Source organism: Phaseolus vulgaris, chromosome 7, assembly GCF_000499845.2.
Source record: "Phaseolus vulgaris cultivar G19833 chromosome 7, P. vulgaris v2.0, whole genome shotgun sequence".
Lineage (NCBI taxonomy): Eukaryota > Viridiplantae > Streptophyta > Magnoliopsida > Fabales > Fabaceae > Phaseolus > Phaseolus vulgaris.
Genome location: NC_023753.2, coordinates 2,079,810 through 2,096,915, shown reverse-complemented (window position 1 = coordinate 2,096,915; position 17,106 = coordinate 2,079,810). Strand labels below are relative to the sequence as shown.

The 17,106-nt window shown below is 31.7% G+C and overlaps 2 protein-coding genes across 2 annotated transcripts; both read right to left on the bottom strand.

Annotated features, from left to right (window-relative positions):
* Positions 1-276: 276 nt before the first annotated feature.
* LOC137828821 (zinc finger protein CONSTANS-LIKE 16-like) lies at positions 277-1,945 on the bottom strand. The gene is made up of 2 exons (XM_068635543.1): positions 830-1,945; positions 277-656 (listed from the first exon to the last, which is right to left on the bottom strand). The coding sequence occupies exons 1-2, from the start codon at positions 1,805-1,807 to the stop codon at positions 405-407; spliced, it is 1,230 nt and encodes a 409-aa protein (XP_068491644.1). The 5' UTR covers positions 1,808-1,945; the 3' UTR covers positions 277-404.
* A 12,780-nt stretch (positions 1,946-14,725) lies between these two features.
* LOC137827653 (3-ketoacyl-CoA synthase 6) lies at positions 14,726-16,769 on the bottom strand. The gene has a single exon (XM_068633871.1). It carries the CDS (start codon positions 16,608-16,610, stop codon positions 15,120-15,122), a length of 1,491 nt encoding a protein of 496 aa, XP_068489972.1. The 5' UTR covers positions 16,611-16,769; the 3' UTR covers positions 14,726-15,119.
* Between the last annotated feature and the right edge of the window lie 337 nt (positions 16,770-17,106).

Below are 17,106 nucleotides of genomic sequence, written 5' to 3'. Positions count from 1 at the left end.
TATATGTGATTATAATATCTCGAGACCCAGATATTATGAACCTTCCCAGATAAAAAGATATTTTAAAAGTTGAAAATATGTTTACGGTTATAAAGTTCACACATGAAGAACTAAACTTGTGAAATACAACATCGTAATTTCTAATTTTACTTTTGATTTCATCATCCTGATATTTGTGCAATTAAAAGTGAACTAAAACTATAGTAGGGATAACTAATATAGAGTTTGGAGAACTCCATGAGAAACATTGTTACAGTAGTTATTGAGAAGACGTGATTAGAAATTTGGAGCATTCATTAACTTAACAAAATTGCTATATACAAAGAAATGAGAAAATAAGATGAAAAGGATTATGATGCAGTAAGAAAAAATATAATATTTAGGAAAGAAATAGTTACAAAAGTTTAGTGATTTAGCAAAGGAAATGTTGGTGGTGCAAAGGAAGCCCTCTTGACGAACCTCCCCTTCATTCTGGGTCTCTTCTCTGCATTCAATTTCCTAACCTCGTACCTTATTTTCTTGGAGAACAACCTTGTTCTGCGCTTTTCTCTGTACCTTGACACTCTCGCTTCTCTGCCGCCGTCATTTATCATTGGATGAATCCCAAATCCACCCACTTCACCATAAGGATCGTCCATTCCCGTCCCACAACTTTCCTGTTAAATTAAACAACACAACACTTCATTAGTCAAACGAAGACCAAAGCATCACCTACAAATTCTACGTTCAATTTCATCTTTCATAATTCTTACTACATTCAATGAGTCCCAAATCTAACAGTTGGTGGGAATTTTAAGAAAAAGGAGAGAATAAATAAAGGAGAACAAACCATGCAATGGTGCCAGCACTCGTCGGGGTCCAAGTTTGGTTTGTGAGGAGTGGTCCAGGGAGACTTTTGGCTAGCCCAGGCGGTAATCACGGACTCGTAATCAAGCTGCAACGATATCTTCTTCTTTTTCATCATTTCTTCTTCCTTCTCCTCCTCCTTGCCAAATTCCAAATCACAAACATTCTCCTTAACCTCTTCACACGTCTCATAATCAAAGCTCAACTCAAATGATACATCTCTTCCCACCATCTCCATCTCCATCTCAGGGCTCTCTTCTTCCACCTTCACCTTCCCACTACCCTCCGAACACTCCTCCTCCTTCGCATCAATGAGTCCCAAATCCTCCATCCCCACGCACTCGTTTTCAAGCCCCCTACCCAATAAACTCTCAACATCAGCAGCAAACTCAGCAAGTTCTGCATCCGAAGGAAGCATCCCATGCAAGTTTTCCATCTCATTATTACTTTGATAAAAAAAATTGCTCTGCACCCCTTTGTTTTCACCCTCGGCCACAGCAGCTGCTGCTCCTTGATCAGTTGAAGTCACCGAAGAAGGAGAAGAACTATTAGTCCCACATAGCTCAGCAAGAAAAGGGTCGAATATGGGAACTCTATAAAGAAGCTGCTCCTCGTTCTCTTCATTGGAGTTCACCTCTTCCGACCCCACTTCAGGCACCAGATGGAAGGGGTTGCTGCTACGAGAGTGTTTCCCGTGTCTGGGCGTTCGAGCTTTCTTAGTGTGCCACGTGGGAGGTTGTTGTTGTTGTTCGTCGGTGGACTTGTACGACGCCGTTTTCAAGCGGACTCGTTCGTGTCTGCGAGCCAAGGGATTGGCGGAGTGAACCGAAGAGTCACAAGCTTGGCAGAGAAAAGCATCGTCGGCAGCACAGTACCAACGCGCCCGTTTCGTTATACAGCTATCGCATGCTCTTGCCGTTTTGCCCCCAACAGCGATTGCGGCGTTCTTAGCTGTACTCATCACACCCGAACAAAATTTCAAAACCAATACCAAAAAGGGAGTTACAGTGTTGGTTTGGTAACAGGGGAGGGAATATTTTGATGAAAAAGGGGGTTGTGAGTGTGTAAGGTGACCCACAGGAGGCGCTTTTGCAGTCCATTTAACGGGGAGATATTGTTTGGGTATGCACTTTTGGACCTTGAACACTGAAAGGAGCGAACTTTGGGCTCCACAATGGAAGTCTTATCTGGTTTTTGATTGGTGGAACCTGAAAAGTTCATCCTATTCTCTGCTTTCTTATTGGGTGGATTTCTAATCAGAGCGATTTCGCGTGCTCACCCACTTGTCCTGTGGATGAGCATGGGCTTTTTAATCCCATATCAGAAAGAAAAAGAGTTAATCTACACCCTCTTGCTAGAAATATCTGAGTGAGATAGTTTTGGTAGTTTCTGTTGCTTCAGCCTCACAGCTACATAAGAGGGTAAGACTTTTGTTCTGTGGTCCCCTTGATCCATTTCTCTTTCTTCCCCATTCACTTTTCTGGTTCCTTACCTTTTTCTTATATCTATTGGGTTCAGTGTGAGAGTGTAGCGAATGGAGCCCTGCCAGCTAATACTACACCCAACTTCAATTTGTCCAAGTCATATTGCTGCTGCTAGTGTGTATGTAGGACTTGGTAGAGTCACATCTATCGTAGTTTTATCTTGAAATAACCACAGATATGAGGCATCCTAGTAGATCAGGTTATTAGGTCAAGTCAAATGACATAATTGAGTAGACAAAAACAATAATAATGTTTCTTCAAATTGGGGAGATACCAAACAAATTAAGATGACAGGCTCATTCAAACATTTGATTTAGAAATTATTAATAGATCATGTGACATAGTTCTTTTTCCATCAAAGAAAAACCTTATTTCTTAAATGAATTTCTTAATTAAAAATAAACATACTATTACCACTCAAATGTAATATTTGCACAAAAGATACAAGTGTTTGGACCCACCAATTTTTTTGAGTTTAATAAATATGTTTTTTAGTGTAAAATTTTGTGTGATAGCAAATTAGAAATTATCCTGACGTAATTTAGAGATCATTGTCTTAGAACTAATAAATTTTTTATAAAAATATTTTACACTTATTTTTTTATAATAGTATGAAACATTTCTTTATATGTTGTATGAATTCATTATTTTAAACTCACTGTTTAATAAATAATTATTTATTGCAGAATATAGTTTAGTGTTTAGTGTTTTAAATTATGGTTGAGATATGGAAACAAAATTCAAATGATTAAGATGCTACTGTTGTCTTCAAATAATGCTGAATAACATGTTTGTTGAAATTAAAAAGAGTATATTTTAATAAATTGAATTTTAACATTTATATATATACCATTAAATTTAAAGAACTATTTTTAAATTTGTTATATTTTTACAAAATCAATGATGTATTAAATACTTTTGAAAGTTGTTGCTGATTTAAAAAAAAGTACTTTTGAAAGATTACCCTCAGTATGAAAATATTGTGTAGTACAAGTAAAGATACTGTACTAGGAAGTTAAATAATATACTATATTTTCTATGAGACTCAGAATATTAATTATATTCCTTAATACATTTGAATGCATTCCTCATTTTTAAAACCATTTTTTAAAAGCATAATCTTTTTAACTTTTAAAAACTATATTTTCAAAAAAATTAAGAGTAATTGATATAGAACAACTTATATTAAAGAGACATAAAAGTAATTAAAATATTAGAGTACTTCGTTTATTAAAATTTAATAATGAAATGTTTCTTAATTACTATATATAAAAATGTTAGAAGATTACTATTTTGGAATGAAAAATTACCATATATGGTGAGTGGATTAGAAGATATGAAGTGTTGTTTTTTGAAAGATTTGTTTATCTTAATTCATGTAAAAAACTTAAACTTTAATCAAAATTAAACAAAGAGACTTTTGTGGGTGTTTGAAAAGAGTGACACACGAAGGATTTCTCCTTGTACACGGATAAACACGAAACCTACCCCAAAGAAAGATGTAAGGTCCAAAGCTGAAAAATCATTACAACTTTTATTTACTTGGTACGAATTAGGTGAGAAATATTCTTTAAAAAGGTTAGAGAAATACTATGATTATGAATATTTACTAACGTTATATTTTAAAAAGGAATTTTATGTTGTATTGTAAGAGAGAAACACGAAAAATAAATCAGCAAAGCATGCGTAAATAAGTAGGAATTTTATTATAATATCTTTTGTCTTTTTTAGAATATATCTTTTAGTCTTAGAACACGGTGTTACATTTTTGTGTGTGAAAAGAATCTTAATTTTTTAACAAGATATTTCTTATTCTCTAAAAGTGTGGAAAATATCGGAAGCATACCTTTTGTTTTCATTGGATGAATTACACATAAGTTTGATTGAATAAGTGAATCTATTAAAAGAAATCACAGGATATATAAAACAACATTTTTACTTATTCATGGTTTAATTGTATTTTTAAGAGGGGTTTGAGATTTTGTAAGGTGTTTGAGACGAGTAAGAGGAACATAAGATTAACATTTTGAGTTGTTGGATTGAGTGTTAGAACATTTGGAGAAATTTTTTAGTAAGAGTTTAGAAAGATATAAAGTTAGTTAAGTGGGTATGAGATTAAATATTACTTATTGAATAATGATGTTATACTTATAGGTTATTAGACTTAGAGAAAGTGTCCCGATTACTTACTTGTAATTGTTATGTAAAAACTTATTTGCATAACATTAAAATCTTACAAATTATGATTCTTACATTCCATACCTTCAATTGTAATAGGCATAGACACTTACATTTATCTATGAGATTCGTGAACTGTTTCTTCAAGCATCTTCTCTCAATCTATCTCTTGATAATTCTTTACTTATCACACCCTTTCTTGGTGAACAACAGTTAAACAAACTTCTTTATAGAAACAGTATCCTATATTCTTAATGTTTTCCAATCTTCATGGGATTAGATTTCATCAGGTATCATAATATATATATAACCTCTTACATTAACCAATGAACCATTATTTTATTAAAACACATTTAGGTCCAAGACCCAAAATCTAATTCACACGAGTCACATTATAAAATTAATTTACATTATATAATTTTCTTACATGTTAGGCCACGTTGCATAACATGACCTACATATACGATACTTAACACAATCAGACCGAGTTATAAGATAATTTACATGTGATTTATATCCACTATCAAGCGATTTATATTCAGTATGCATAGTGGTTAATATTACTTAAATAATATATAAAATACCTATTTTTTAGGTATTGGATAGTACATAAGCTCTCAAGCTCGAAAATCAAGTTCTTGGATTTTTTAGCCTTATCTGATAGAATATTGAGAAAATCCTAATTTGAAGAAAAATAAAATTGACATGATGGAGGAACTCATCCTACTTTGGAATAGCTTAAATAACTTGTCATCTTGAGAGTGACTAATGATTATTCAAGTACTTATTTAAAATAATTAAGTAATAGATTTCAACATTAATATGGGTCATTAACGAGGAGTTCTAAAGTGCAATGATGAATTATTGTGTCGAAGAGCCACATTATCCTAGGAGACGCAATGATTTGAACTCCGTAACGATTCGATACACTTTTAAAAAAGAAAATCGTTTGTCTTGATATTCATCTTCAATTTTACAAACTTGGGTTGAGTGTGTCATGCTCGTACTTCTTTTCTCCCCCTATTTATCTTACGTCTCTCATTTTAGTGATGTTATCTCAACAGTTTTAGGATAAAATAAAATAGTGGTAAAAATAGTGATAGAAAAAAATAACAAAGAAACGAATGAATGTAATTATATATAATGAGATGCACACTAATATGGATAAGGATTTGAGTATTATGAAAAGGTGGAAGAAGGGACAATGATGTGGAGAGTTATGAATTGTGAAACATGAAAGATGAAAGGGTCCAAAGTAAAAATGGAGAGTGAAATGAAAAATTTGGAAGCATAGAAGAAGGAATTGGATGGAGAAACATATTCCTGGACGTGACAAGGACAATACCCATTCCCATCCTCTTCCCTTTCACGTGTCAATTTGGAATCTTATGCTGTTAGATACTTCCACAGGTTAAGATAAATAAACATTAACTAACTACATTTATATTCTTTTTTTACGTTGTAGTTTTTTTACAACATGCTTCGTAAATGTAAAATTCTGTCTTTTAGCAATAACTTACCAAAATATTTTTCAGTTATTGCAAATCGGTTAGTAAGATAGTTTTTTTTTTATTGCATAATAATATGCATTTTCATCTCACAGGCTAACACCAAAATTCACTAACAAGTGCAAAAAATACAATAAAAAAAATATAAAAAAAAATATTTGCTTTATAATTTATCTAAGGAGAGACAGAAAGAATCCCTAAAAAGAGAAAGATATTTGTTCCGTTGTTTCAGTTTAAATTAAATATGGGAAGTGTAAAATCTCAATGATTTTATGCCAATTTTTTTATTGGAGTCATTTTCTCAACGAATTTAATTAATAAAATTGTTAATAACACTTGATTTTAGAATTTCATTAAAAATTATTTCCCTGCTCTTTTCCCATGAGATTTAAGCGAATTTACATTTCGGGGGATTGATTTTACGCAAAACCAGAAAATTATTTTGAATCAACAAGTATACATTCCATCTAAAATAATTAATTCTAATCATTTATCAAATATTAAATCTCAATTCTACAATATACCCAATTATATTACTTTAATAATTATACCATACAAATTAAAATTTATATATATTCAATTTAATTTTATAGCAAATAATCATTTAAGAATGTTCTCATATCTCTTAATTTACATCATAACACATGAATCAACATTTTTTATTCATATTCAAGTAATAAACAACCAAGTGTCTACAAATATCTCATGTTCAACATCATTCGTGTTAGAAATCGATTGACACCAACAAATAGAAATTCTAATTTTGAAATATCACTATGTTGAAATTAGATTTAGAGACTTACATATGCCATTTCACTATGTTTTCATCATTCATGTGTTATGATGTAAGTTAAGAGATATGAGAACATTCTTAAATGATTATGGCATGAGGGTTATGCGATTTGGCCCACCATGCCTATAACTGACTTGCGTAGGCTATGGGTTATGCAGGCGAGCCTATAGGGTCATCAAGAGTTAAAATAGTAAGTTTGTTCCACTTCTTTTCTATCAGGTTGTACGGGCTGAACCATTCCTTATTGTCATCCCTAAAAATCATTTAATTTTAAAAGTAATAAAAATGCAAAAAGTGTAAAATTCAATTGTTAAAAATGGAAAAAAAAGTTAAATTATAGAAAAAGATAAAGACAACTTTTAGAATAGGGAAAATATAAAAAGATAAAGAGAACTTTTAGAATAGAGAAAATGCAAGGAGAAAGAAAATGAATGGGTTTGTTAATAATTAAGTTACTGTTTTTATCTTTCAATTTAAAATCTATCGATTATAAAATATTTGTTAAAAAAGTTGTAATCTCCCGTGGTTTCTGTTTTGATTTTTTATATCAGAAACATGTAAAGAAAAGTCTAGGTATTATGCTTCAGAGATATTACAGGAATTAGACTGTTATTTTATATAATCCACTTCAAAATTATTAAATAGAAATAAATATTCCACTTCAAAATTATTAAATAGAAATAAATATTTAGAGATCAAAATAATTAGTTACCATATAACTAAATAAAATTAGTTTATAAATTAGTTTCTATTATTAAAAAATAGTTTATTCAAAGTCATTTTGTTTTGTCTTGTTATTTTATTGTGGTCACTTATAATCATATTTGTTTGAGATTCCATCAATTCTTCAACCACTCCCAAAAATTTTAAAATATCTAAAAAAACAAAAATAATGTTTTAAAATATAGTATTGTTAGTTGTTAAATAGGTTTTAGATTACGTAATTGTAGTATAAAATTTTGTTTCTATTTTTATCTTTTTATTAAAGGGTAATTTTTGGAATTTAAAATTTATGGAGGTAGCTGAAGAAGTGATGAAGGTGCAGGAAGTAACAATCTTTGTTTGATATAATTCGTTTCCAAAGACTCAAATAGCCCAAAACATCTCAGATAAAAAAAAAAGTTCATTGGACACAATGTCTACTGAGCCCGAATGAAGTTGATTGGATATACGTTTGGCAGAGTTGGCCAAGGACAACAGAAATAAAACCCCTGGATTGTTTCTTTCTGTACCTCCATAACTTCTTTTAGTACTCCCATAAAAGACAGAAGACTATTACATTCTAATTCTGCAATTTGAAAATTTAATTTTTTCTATTTACATATCTAGATTATATATACAGGAAAATATTTTTAGAAATAATTTCTGGATTATATAATTTAAATATATTTTTTTCTTTAAAAAAATACATTCTAAATTACTCTGAAAATACTTTCTAGATTTTTGTAATCCGAAAATACTTTTTAATTCTATAATTCGAAATATTTTTTTTAAAGAATTTCACTAATTATAGAATCCATAAAATATTTTCAATCCAAAAATACTTTTTAGATTTTATAATCTGTTATAATCTGAAGTTCTTTCAACCATCCATTTTAAAATAAAAAATATTTTTAGTATTTTAAGAAGTATAGGAATACCACAATAAACTAAGGAGATACATTAAGAAAGAACCTTTTTGTATCTAACTTCATTAATCTCTGAAAATTTAATTTTATACTCGATATTGATTATTTAATTGTACACTGCCTCTGCATTGTTCTTTAAATCCTTTTCCATCCCTGTGTTTCCCCTATTTTCTTCTATATAAAAAATAATATAACTCATTATAAGTTGTTCTCTATATTGAATCTGGTGTTTTCTATGAAATTTAAATTAATACTACGTACTTGTTTTGTACGAACTCTATCTGCGTATTATACAATGTCATGAATGTCATATTTAATAGTTAGTTATGTTTTTTTGTCAATCTGTATAGATAAAGAGGGTTTAGATAATATTTGAATTTGGTCGTATAATTGATAACGTGTCGGTAATCTTTTAGTTTCTTCTTCTGAGTTTTCTCTCTCAAATATTAATGTTCGATCGAGATTGACCTGAAAAGATATTTCGACGATCAAGTAAGTAATCTGTGTAAAAAATGTATATTAGTCATGGGCTCTTACTATGATAGGTTGAATTCTAGTTGTGCATCATGATCCCTGATTAATAGAGATGTATATTGGTATATAGGTATGTTGAAATATCTAAAACATATTTACAACATATTTTGGTTAATCAGTTTGTAGCTGACAGAGATACTTCCCGCATATTTCGAGATACGAATTATAACTCATTAAGTGTTATTATAATAGTTGTTACTACCATTTATTGCATATCTTGATGTTTCCTTTAACTCGAATAATCGAGCATCCCAACTCGAACTGACTCGGTACCAGACTTATCAAGTCCTTCACTATCGGACAACTATCGAACTATTCTTAATATATAGTCTCGCACCATTCTTAATATATAATTCCACGTGTAAGTTGACTATCTTAACATGAATAAAATATGTTGAGTTAATTTACTAAAAAAAAATCAATTCCATATTTAAGTTTTTGCTTTTGCTCTTATAGCTAGTAACTATGGAATGTGATTTCTTGAGGACATGGCTTTTTTCTTTCCATTCCAAGTCATCTCTACCAAAAGAATGATGAGTTTGATGACAAGTTAGAACAAAGTAATCTAGAACTCCTTACTTCATTTTGATGTAACTAGTAAGCGCCACCTATTATGTCTTTTCTAACCATTACTAGTGACTGTTAAACATTCTTACCTATATATATGCCAGTTTACACGAAAATCTGTGTAACTTTCTAGCTACCAGAAGATCTTCAATAAGTATTCTCACTATGCCAACTTTCATTCTTTAACGTCTCAACAATGACTGAATCTCTCAAATCTTTCTTATTATGGATGCAATGTTGTGAAGTCGTTATTTGATTTTAACTATTTTAACAGTTTAATAGATGTTTAGTTTGTCAACTCAAGTTAATCGCGATTTTATGATTTAAGTCCAAAATTTAAAAACTATTTAAGTCCAAAAATTTAAAAACTATTTAAGTCCAAAATTTAAAAACTATTTAAGTCCAATTGCTGAATGAAGATTGAGAACAATGCATGTTGAGTTTTCTTTTATCCTTTCTCTTTTATATTTTTTGTCTGTATTTTCTTCATGTCCAGCAAAATTGTCTTTTTATTCAGTTTAAAAGTGACTTCTAATGAAATATCTAATTTGGGTTATTAACTAATGAAATTTGGTTTCTTTCTTTTTGTGTTGTATGTATCCAATGCTTCTTTAAACTGAATCTAGAATGATTCCTTTTTATCTATACCATAAATGTAAATTTGCTTTATATATATAGAAGTGTTCTGAGATATAAATTCTGTAATCTTTTATGAAGAAATAGTTATTGGATACTCACTTTCTTATAAATTAACTAAAGTTATTTTTTAAAACTCTGTAAGGTTCTTTAATAAATTAGCAAATTGATAAAATTCTTAATATAAACTGAATAAAATTCCTACCAGGGTGAATCTATGTTAGATAAATTAAGAAAGTGATCTAAAATGCATTGTGTGGTATATTCCTATGCTTATTTCCCATACCTTGTTTGGTTAGGTCATGTGGATGTTGTATAGTCTAACAGAGAGCCTTGTTTGGTAGTTAACTCCTAACTTGTTATATGTAGATTTGCTTAACTATTATTTTTCAACTTTTTCATCATGAATATTTTTTTAAAAATTTAATGTTACACAATTTGTCAAAATATCACTTAGTTTAATGAGTTTACTTAATAAAATTTGCATATCATTTGCATATTTTATTAAAGAATGTTTAAAAAAATGTTTGAATTATTCAAAAGTTGCATTTTACAATTAAACAATATATATAATATAAAAATATCTACATAAAAATATCATAAATATCTAATACATAAAATAGTGTAAATTAAATATGTACATTGAATGTTGGTGCATTTTTATTAAAGAATGTTTAAAAAAAAATGTTGAATTATTCAAAAGTTGCATCTTACAATTAAACAATATATATATATATATATAAATATATATATATAAAATATAATATAAAAATATCTACATAAAAATATCATAAATATCTAACACATAAAATAGTGTAATTAAATATCTACATTGAATGTTGGTGCATTTTTATTAAAGTATTTGATTAATTATTTAAAAAAGTAGTTGTCATATTGAATGATAAAATAAGTGGCTCTAAATATAAGGTGATACATGTGGTCATACATATACAATTTTTTTAATATGAGAAAATGTGTAAATTATTTACTAATTTAGGAAAAAAAATTATATAATATATCTTAAGACATCTAATATTTAAATATAAATTTTCAATATCATATTAAAAAATTATGCTAAACAAAGTATTAAAAAAGAAGTTAAAAAAATAACACGATATTATAAAAAACATGTTAACCATGGAATAAAATATTAACAAATATCATAAAGAAAAATGTTAAGAAGTGGGCTTTAAGCCTAATTCAGAGGTTTACACACCCCCTCACGCCGAGACTACAAATACTCGCTAGGATAGACTCAAAATGGCTCTGATACCATGTTAAGAAGTGGGCTTTAAGCCTAACTCAACCTCATAAAACCGGCTCAATGAGGTGAGGTTTGCACCCACTTATATACTATGAAAAACTCTAATCTCTAATCGATGTGGAATCTCCAACAAAAAAGGAAGATAAACAAAAACATAAAAACTTCAACATTGTCTGGAATGTAACATATCCAAACTATCAAGCAAGTCATCTCGTGAAAATAATGATAAGATGTTACTCACCAAATACAAGATTAAGCAAAAGAACTAAATTTTATTTAATAAACTATAGGATTAATTCAAATTAAGATTTTATAGAAATAATTTTGAACTTTCAAGTGACTCTTTTGAATATGGAAGCATTAATTTTTGTTTCCCTCCTCCCGAAGTGTAGATGAATAATGTTTCTTGTATAGCTTAACCTAAATAAGAAGATAAACAAATCACTCAATTTAAGTCCATGCTAGTAGAAAATCTAATTCAATGTACTACTAACATTTATCTTTTATAGATTATTTGGTTAAATATCATTGTACTAGACATAATATTGTATGAATTATCGTAAATTCCATATTATTTTGTCTCAATGTACCTAGTAATAGTAGGTAAAATATTTTTTTTAATGAAAAAAATGCTTTGACACAGTGAAGAGTACCAACATTAGTTTACCTCTTTTAATAATATAATGTCATTTTAAATAAAATAAATATAATTAAAATATTATTTTGTTGAGTTATTAGAAGGATGTATAAACACTTAGTAGTGTGAAAGTATCACCACCCTTTTTAATACAATTGCAGTATTCCTCAAATGGTCCCATTAATTCATTTATTTTTTCTAATAAAAAAATTTAAATTATTTTGAAAAAAAATGAACTGATATTGAGTGATTAATTTTTTTTTAAATAATTCAATTAAATTAAACTGATGCAGTTTAATTTAATTTATTAAAATTATTCTACAATTTAATTATAAATTCTTAAATTAAATCTCAACTTACAGATTATTAACTTTTCATATACACATACTGAAACTCTTAAACTTCTAAATTCTAATGCGTTTTAGACGAAGAAAAATGATACTTTTTTGACGATCCTTAGAATTATATACCACTTTAACGTAATAGATTTATAAATAAATATATATAATAAAAGATAAATTTAAAATTAAATAATATAAAAAGAATAATATAATTGTATAAAAATGTGACGAAAGAATTGTTGTTTAAATAGGATTATTATTACCGGTCCCGGAGAAAGAGAATAAAAGAAAGTAAGACGTGGGATAATTATTTTTTGTCCTCATTGTACTTTCTGGATCAATAAAATTCAAATTGGAGCTATTAATTTGGCACCAGCAGTCAATATCATGCATGGTAGCTGAATCTATACACAGCTGTTTCAATATCATTTCCCACTCATTTTATTCTGTATAAAAGGCAAAAAGAAAAGTCTAATCCACCAAAACGGCATTAATGGACATGAGAAACGACGTATCATAATTAGAAGATGAGTATGAACAAATCCGATACTTCCTTTTTAAGGTTTAGTTGAATGATTCATTGTTCTCAAATCAAATTAGAATTAATAGAATGATTATTCTTCTTTTAAATCGGTTTGTTTTTTCTACCTTTTACTTGAATTTTTTTTTTCTTTCACTCTTCTTCTTTTCATTTATGTGAACTACTTCAAGTTCGGATGATACTTGTAAAAGGTATTCCGATTCTCAAATTAGATTTTCGATATTCGACTTTCATGCTATCAATACTGAATGATAACCTACCTGATTCTTGAAATTTATACATACTTATATGATTATCGTTAACTGAATTTGATTGTGTCGATCGACCTTGATCTATGTTTGACTTTCAGTTATCGACACCACGGTTACATTTATTATTATAAATTGATATAATACTATGTTAAAGTATAGATTTTGAGTTTGAATGAAAATTGAAAAAGTAATTTGATGGAAAAAAGTAAAGGCAAGGTTGGTAATGAATGGTGCTGCTCCTTTGGAGCGAGACCTGCCAGTTCATATCCATAATGGCGTCAGTGAGATTCTTGAACTAACAAAGCTGTATTAATTTGAATCATGTTTTGTTTTGGCTTTCTTCTATTTCTGTTAGAGCACTTAGTAGCTTTTACCATCTTTTATGAGTCTTGAAAAGTTTGGTGGATGGATCGTCAACTTCACTTTTCACCATCTCTAATTTCCACAAAACTACGTGACTTACCCGCACTTTCTATTCTCGATCACCTTTTTCCCCCCACAAAGATAAAACAAAATACCCACCATAACACTCTAACAGATGCCTGCTTAATAAAAGCAAAAAGACAAACCATTCTGCTGCATTGCATGCTCCCTATTTTCTTACAAATACCTATACAATCTTTTACTTTAATTACTCATCATTCTCTCTTCCTTCCACTAAATTACCATAAAAAGGATCATCAAAAATCAATATCATTATATTTTACTCTTAAGAGTCAAAATATTTACCTAATTATGTAACTAATGTGAATAGTTTAAAAGATATATAGTTAATAGATATACCACTTTCTATAATATACAATGCTTTTTACAAAATTTGCTTATACATACAATTCCTCAATTTCTGTTTGACAATTATAGTACTAGTTATCTGTGCATGATATATTTCTTTTCAAAGTTGACTATTCACTATCTCCTGAAAGTCTCCAGAAACAAAAAGACCCTTTTGAAGTGCCAGTAGCAGCTGAGATTCTGTTGCTGGTTCAGTTATAGAGTCCACCGAAAAAAATTAAATATTCAAACACTTTCACCATTTGCCGTTTTCTGCAGATTTATTACTAGTCCCATGTTGAACATCCAATGTGTGGTGTTCCCCCACTGGACTCTCACTACTTCAATTCTCATTTTCACGTAAAGTCGTAAATAAATGTTTCATGAGAATTTTTCCCAACTTTAACACTGTTGAGCCCAAAAGCTACGAATAAACAGTTGTCAACAACTCCCATTGCTAATAGTGACTGGCAAAAGCCAGTGAGCAAGGCAAGGGAACCATCAATTTATTGCATGCACACTACCAAACGCCAGAGCAATTGAAAACAACCACATCGGAAAAAAAGCATGACCTGCCAACTGCGTATCTGAAGGAAATTTTATGATTGGTAATGGTAGGTGTTACTAATCAATAGCAGGCGCCATTATTTTAGCGCACAATCACTACAACAACACAATTAATATAACATTCTTCACACACACCCTCACAGTCTTATTGCTACATACATTTTGCTCAATCTCGCGGATAACAACAAACCAAAGCACTTCTAATTACATCTCAAGTCCTCATTACAAGCTTCCAATAAACACAAACTTGGAATTTGAAACTTTGTTTCCCTTACATGTTGCACATATTGATGAATAAACACATGTAATTACCCCCGTTGGCCATGTCTATGCAAATTCACTAGAGGCCCTGTAACTGTTTGGAAAATAAACAGGAAAAAAAGGAGAACAAATATATAAATAAAAAGTGGGATTTGATATGATAAAAAGACCAATATGACTGAGAAATGTTGAGATCTGTGGTACGGCTACAGCAGAGAAGGGTTATTAGTACTCATCTATTTCATTACTGAAACCAAAGTAATAACTAATTTCCTTTTCTTTTGTTTTTCCTTCTTTGATTCAATTCTCCTCCTAGAGCTTAACGATCTCAGGAATGTGAACCGGATAACGATCAATGCAATCAGACCAAGCCCCATCAACCGGTGTCTTAATGTTTCTGTTGCACTTCCACACAGCACTGTTGCATTTAAACCCACTCCCAAACGCTATCTGCCACACCCTATCTCCTCTCTTCATCCTTCCCTTTGACTCAATGTAGTTCAGCTCATACCACAGAGAAGAGGAGGAAGTGTTTCCAAACCTGTGCAGGGTCATTCTAGAAGCCTCCACGTGTTCGGTAGAAAGCTGAAGATTCTTCTGCAGCTCATCAATCACAGCACGCCCACCGGCGTGGATGCAGAAGTGCTCAAACGCTTGTTTGAAGTCAGGAATATAAGGCTTCCATTTGGGGTTGAAGATTTTCCTCCCGATCAGAGTGAGAAGGAAGAGTAACTGCTCGGAAGCCGGAAGCACAAGAGGACCCATGGTGGTGATGTTGGACTTGAGAGCCTCACCTGCAATAGCCATGAGATCCTTCTGAAGCGAAATCCCAACTTTCCCCTCCTTGTCTTCCTCCTCAAACACACAACGGTAGGCTTTGTCGTCAGCACCTTTGTGTGTGCGAACAACGTGTACCAACCTGTACTTGGCTCTCCTACGTTCATTGCTACGGTTCGACAACAGAATAGCAGCACCCCCCATTCGGAAGAGGCAATTCGGAAGGAGCATGGCTCGCTCGTTGCCTTGGTAGTAGTTGGGAGTTATGATCTCCGTGCTCACAACGACGGCGTTTGAATTGGGGTGGACTTGGAGAAGGTCACGTGCCAAGTCAATGGATATTAGGCCAGCGCTGCAGCCCATGCCGGAGAGGTTGAAGCTCTTGATGTTGCTCCTGAGCTTGTACTTGTTGATCACCATAGCGGACAAAGAGGGAGTGGGAGAAAAGAGGCTGCAATTAACTATGAGGATGTCTATGTCCTTGGGCTTGAGGCCCGTTTTGGTGAACAAAGAGTCCATGGCGGAGAAAATGACAAGCTCGGCCTCTCCTCTGGCAGCCTCCATGGTGGGCTTGGGAGGGATGTAGTGAATGGAGGGAGGGAGACAGGTCTCTTCTCCGAGACCAGAACGTTCCAGAATCCTCATTTGGAACTCGACGCTCTTGGGGTTGTCCTTTAAGATGAGCCTGGAGTGTTCCATGAAGGTAGCAAAAGGAACACGGCATGTGACGGGGGGTTTGAAGCATGCATAGTCAACGAGGTAGATGGTGCGAGGCTTGGACATGAAGTAGACGGTGGCTATGAAGATGATGAGGAAGGCTGAGCAGAGGATTTGGAGGAGATCGAAGTGGAGGGAGTTCCAGAGGGAGAGGATCTCGGCGGGGCCTAAGCGCAGAACCTCGATGAAGATGGCGATGATGATGGGAATGAGAGTGAGGGTGAGAATGTGGTTGACGAGGTATTGGTAGCCTAGTTTGACATACTTGAGCTTGACAGAGGTGGAGAAATCCGGCAAGATTGGAGGCATGTTGATGATTAGAGAATTGGTTGAGAAAGAAAGAGAAGAAGAAGAAGAAGAAGAAGAAGGTTGGATGATAATAAGAGAGGGTAGGGGGGTGGTGAGGTTTTAAAGGCGAAGGGTCCATGAACTCTGAACGGGGGCAGATGAGAGTAGTTAATGAAAGACTTCACGTCACTCAACGCTCACTTAACTTGGTATTAATTTTCATAACTCCACCCTTCGACATCTAACTAAACCCTAACACCCGTAAAAACTTTTTCTCTCATTTACTTCTCTTCTCTTCTCTTCTCTTGCTTCTTTTCATCATCATCTTATCTTATCTCATTCTCTTAATCAAACACGAACCAAAACTTCACTACACCACAATCTCCCGGATCCAACCAATCAACTCATCATGGCCAAAGAATATAGCTAAGCCAGGTGTCAGAACGCCCAACTTTAACTAAACATAGATTTAGGTACATTTTAATACGGTCATATGTAGATACAACGAACTTCCAAA

Excerpts from the sequence above, each read along its gene's own strand:
- LOC137828821 (XM_068635543.1), bottom strand. The coding sequence starts at position 1,807 with ATGAGTACAGCTAAGAACGCCGCAATCGCTGTTGGGGGCAAAACGGCA. Across the intron at positions 657-829 it reads AGTGCTGGCACCATTGCATG|GAAAGTTGTGGGACGGGAAT; the intron begins GTTTGTTCTCCT and ends TTAATTTAACAG.
- LOC137827653 (XM_068633871.1), bottom strand. The coding sequence starts at position 16,610 with ATGCCTCCAATCTTGCCGGATTTCTCCACCTCTGTCAAGCTCAAGTAT.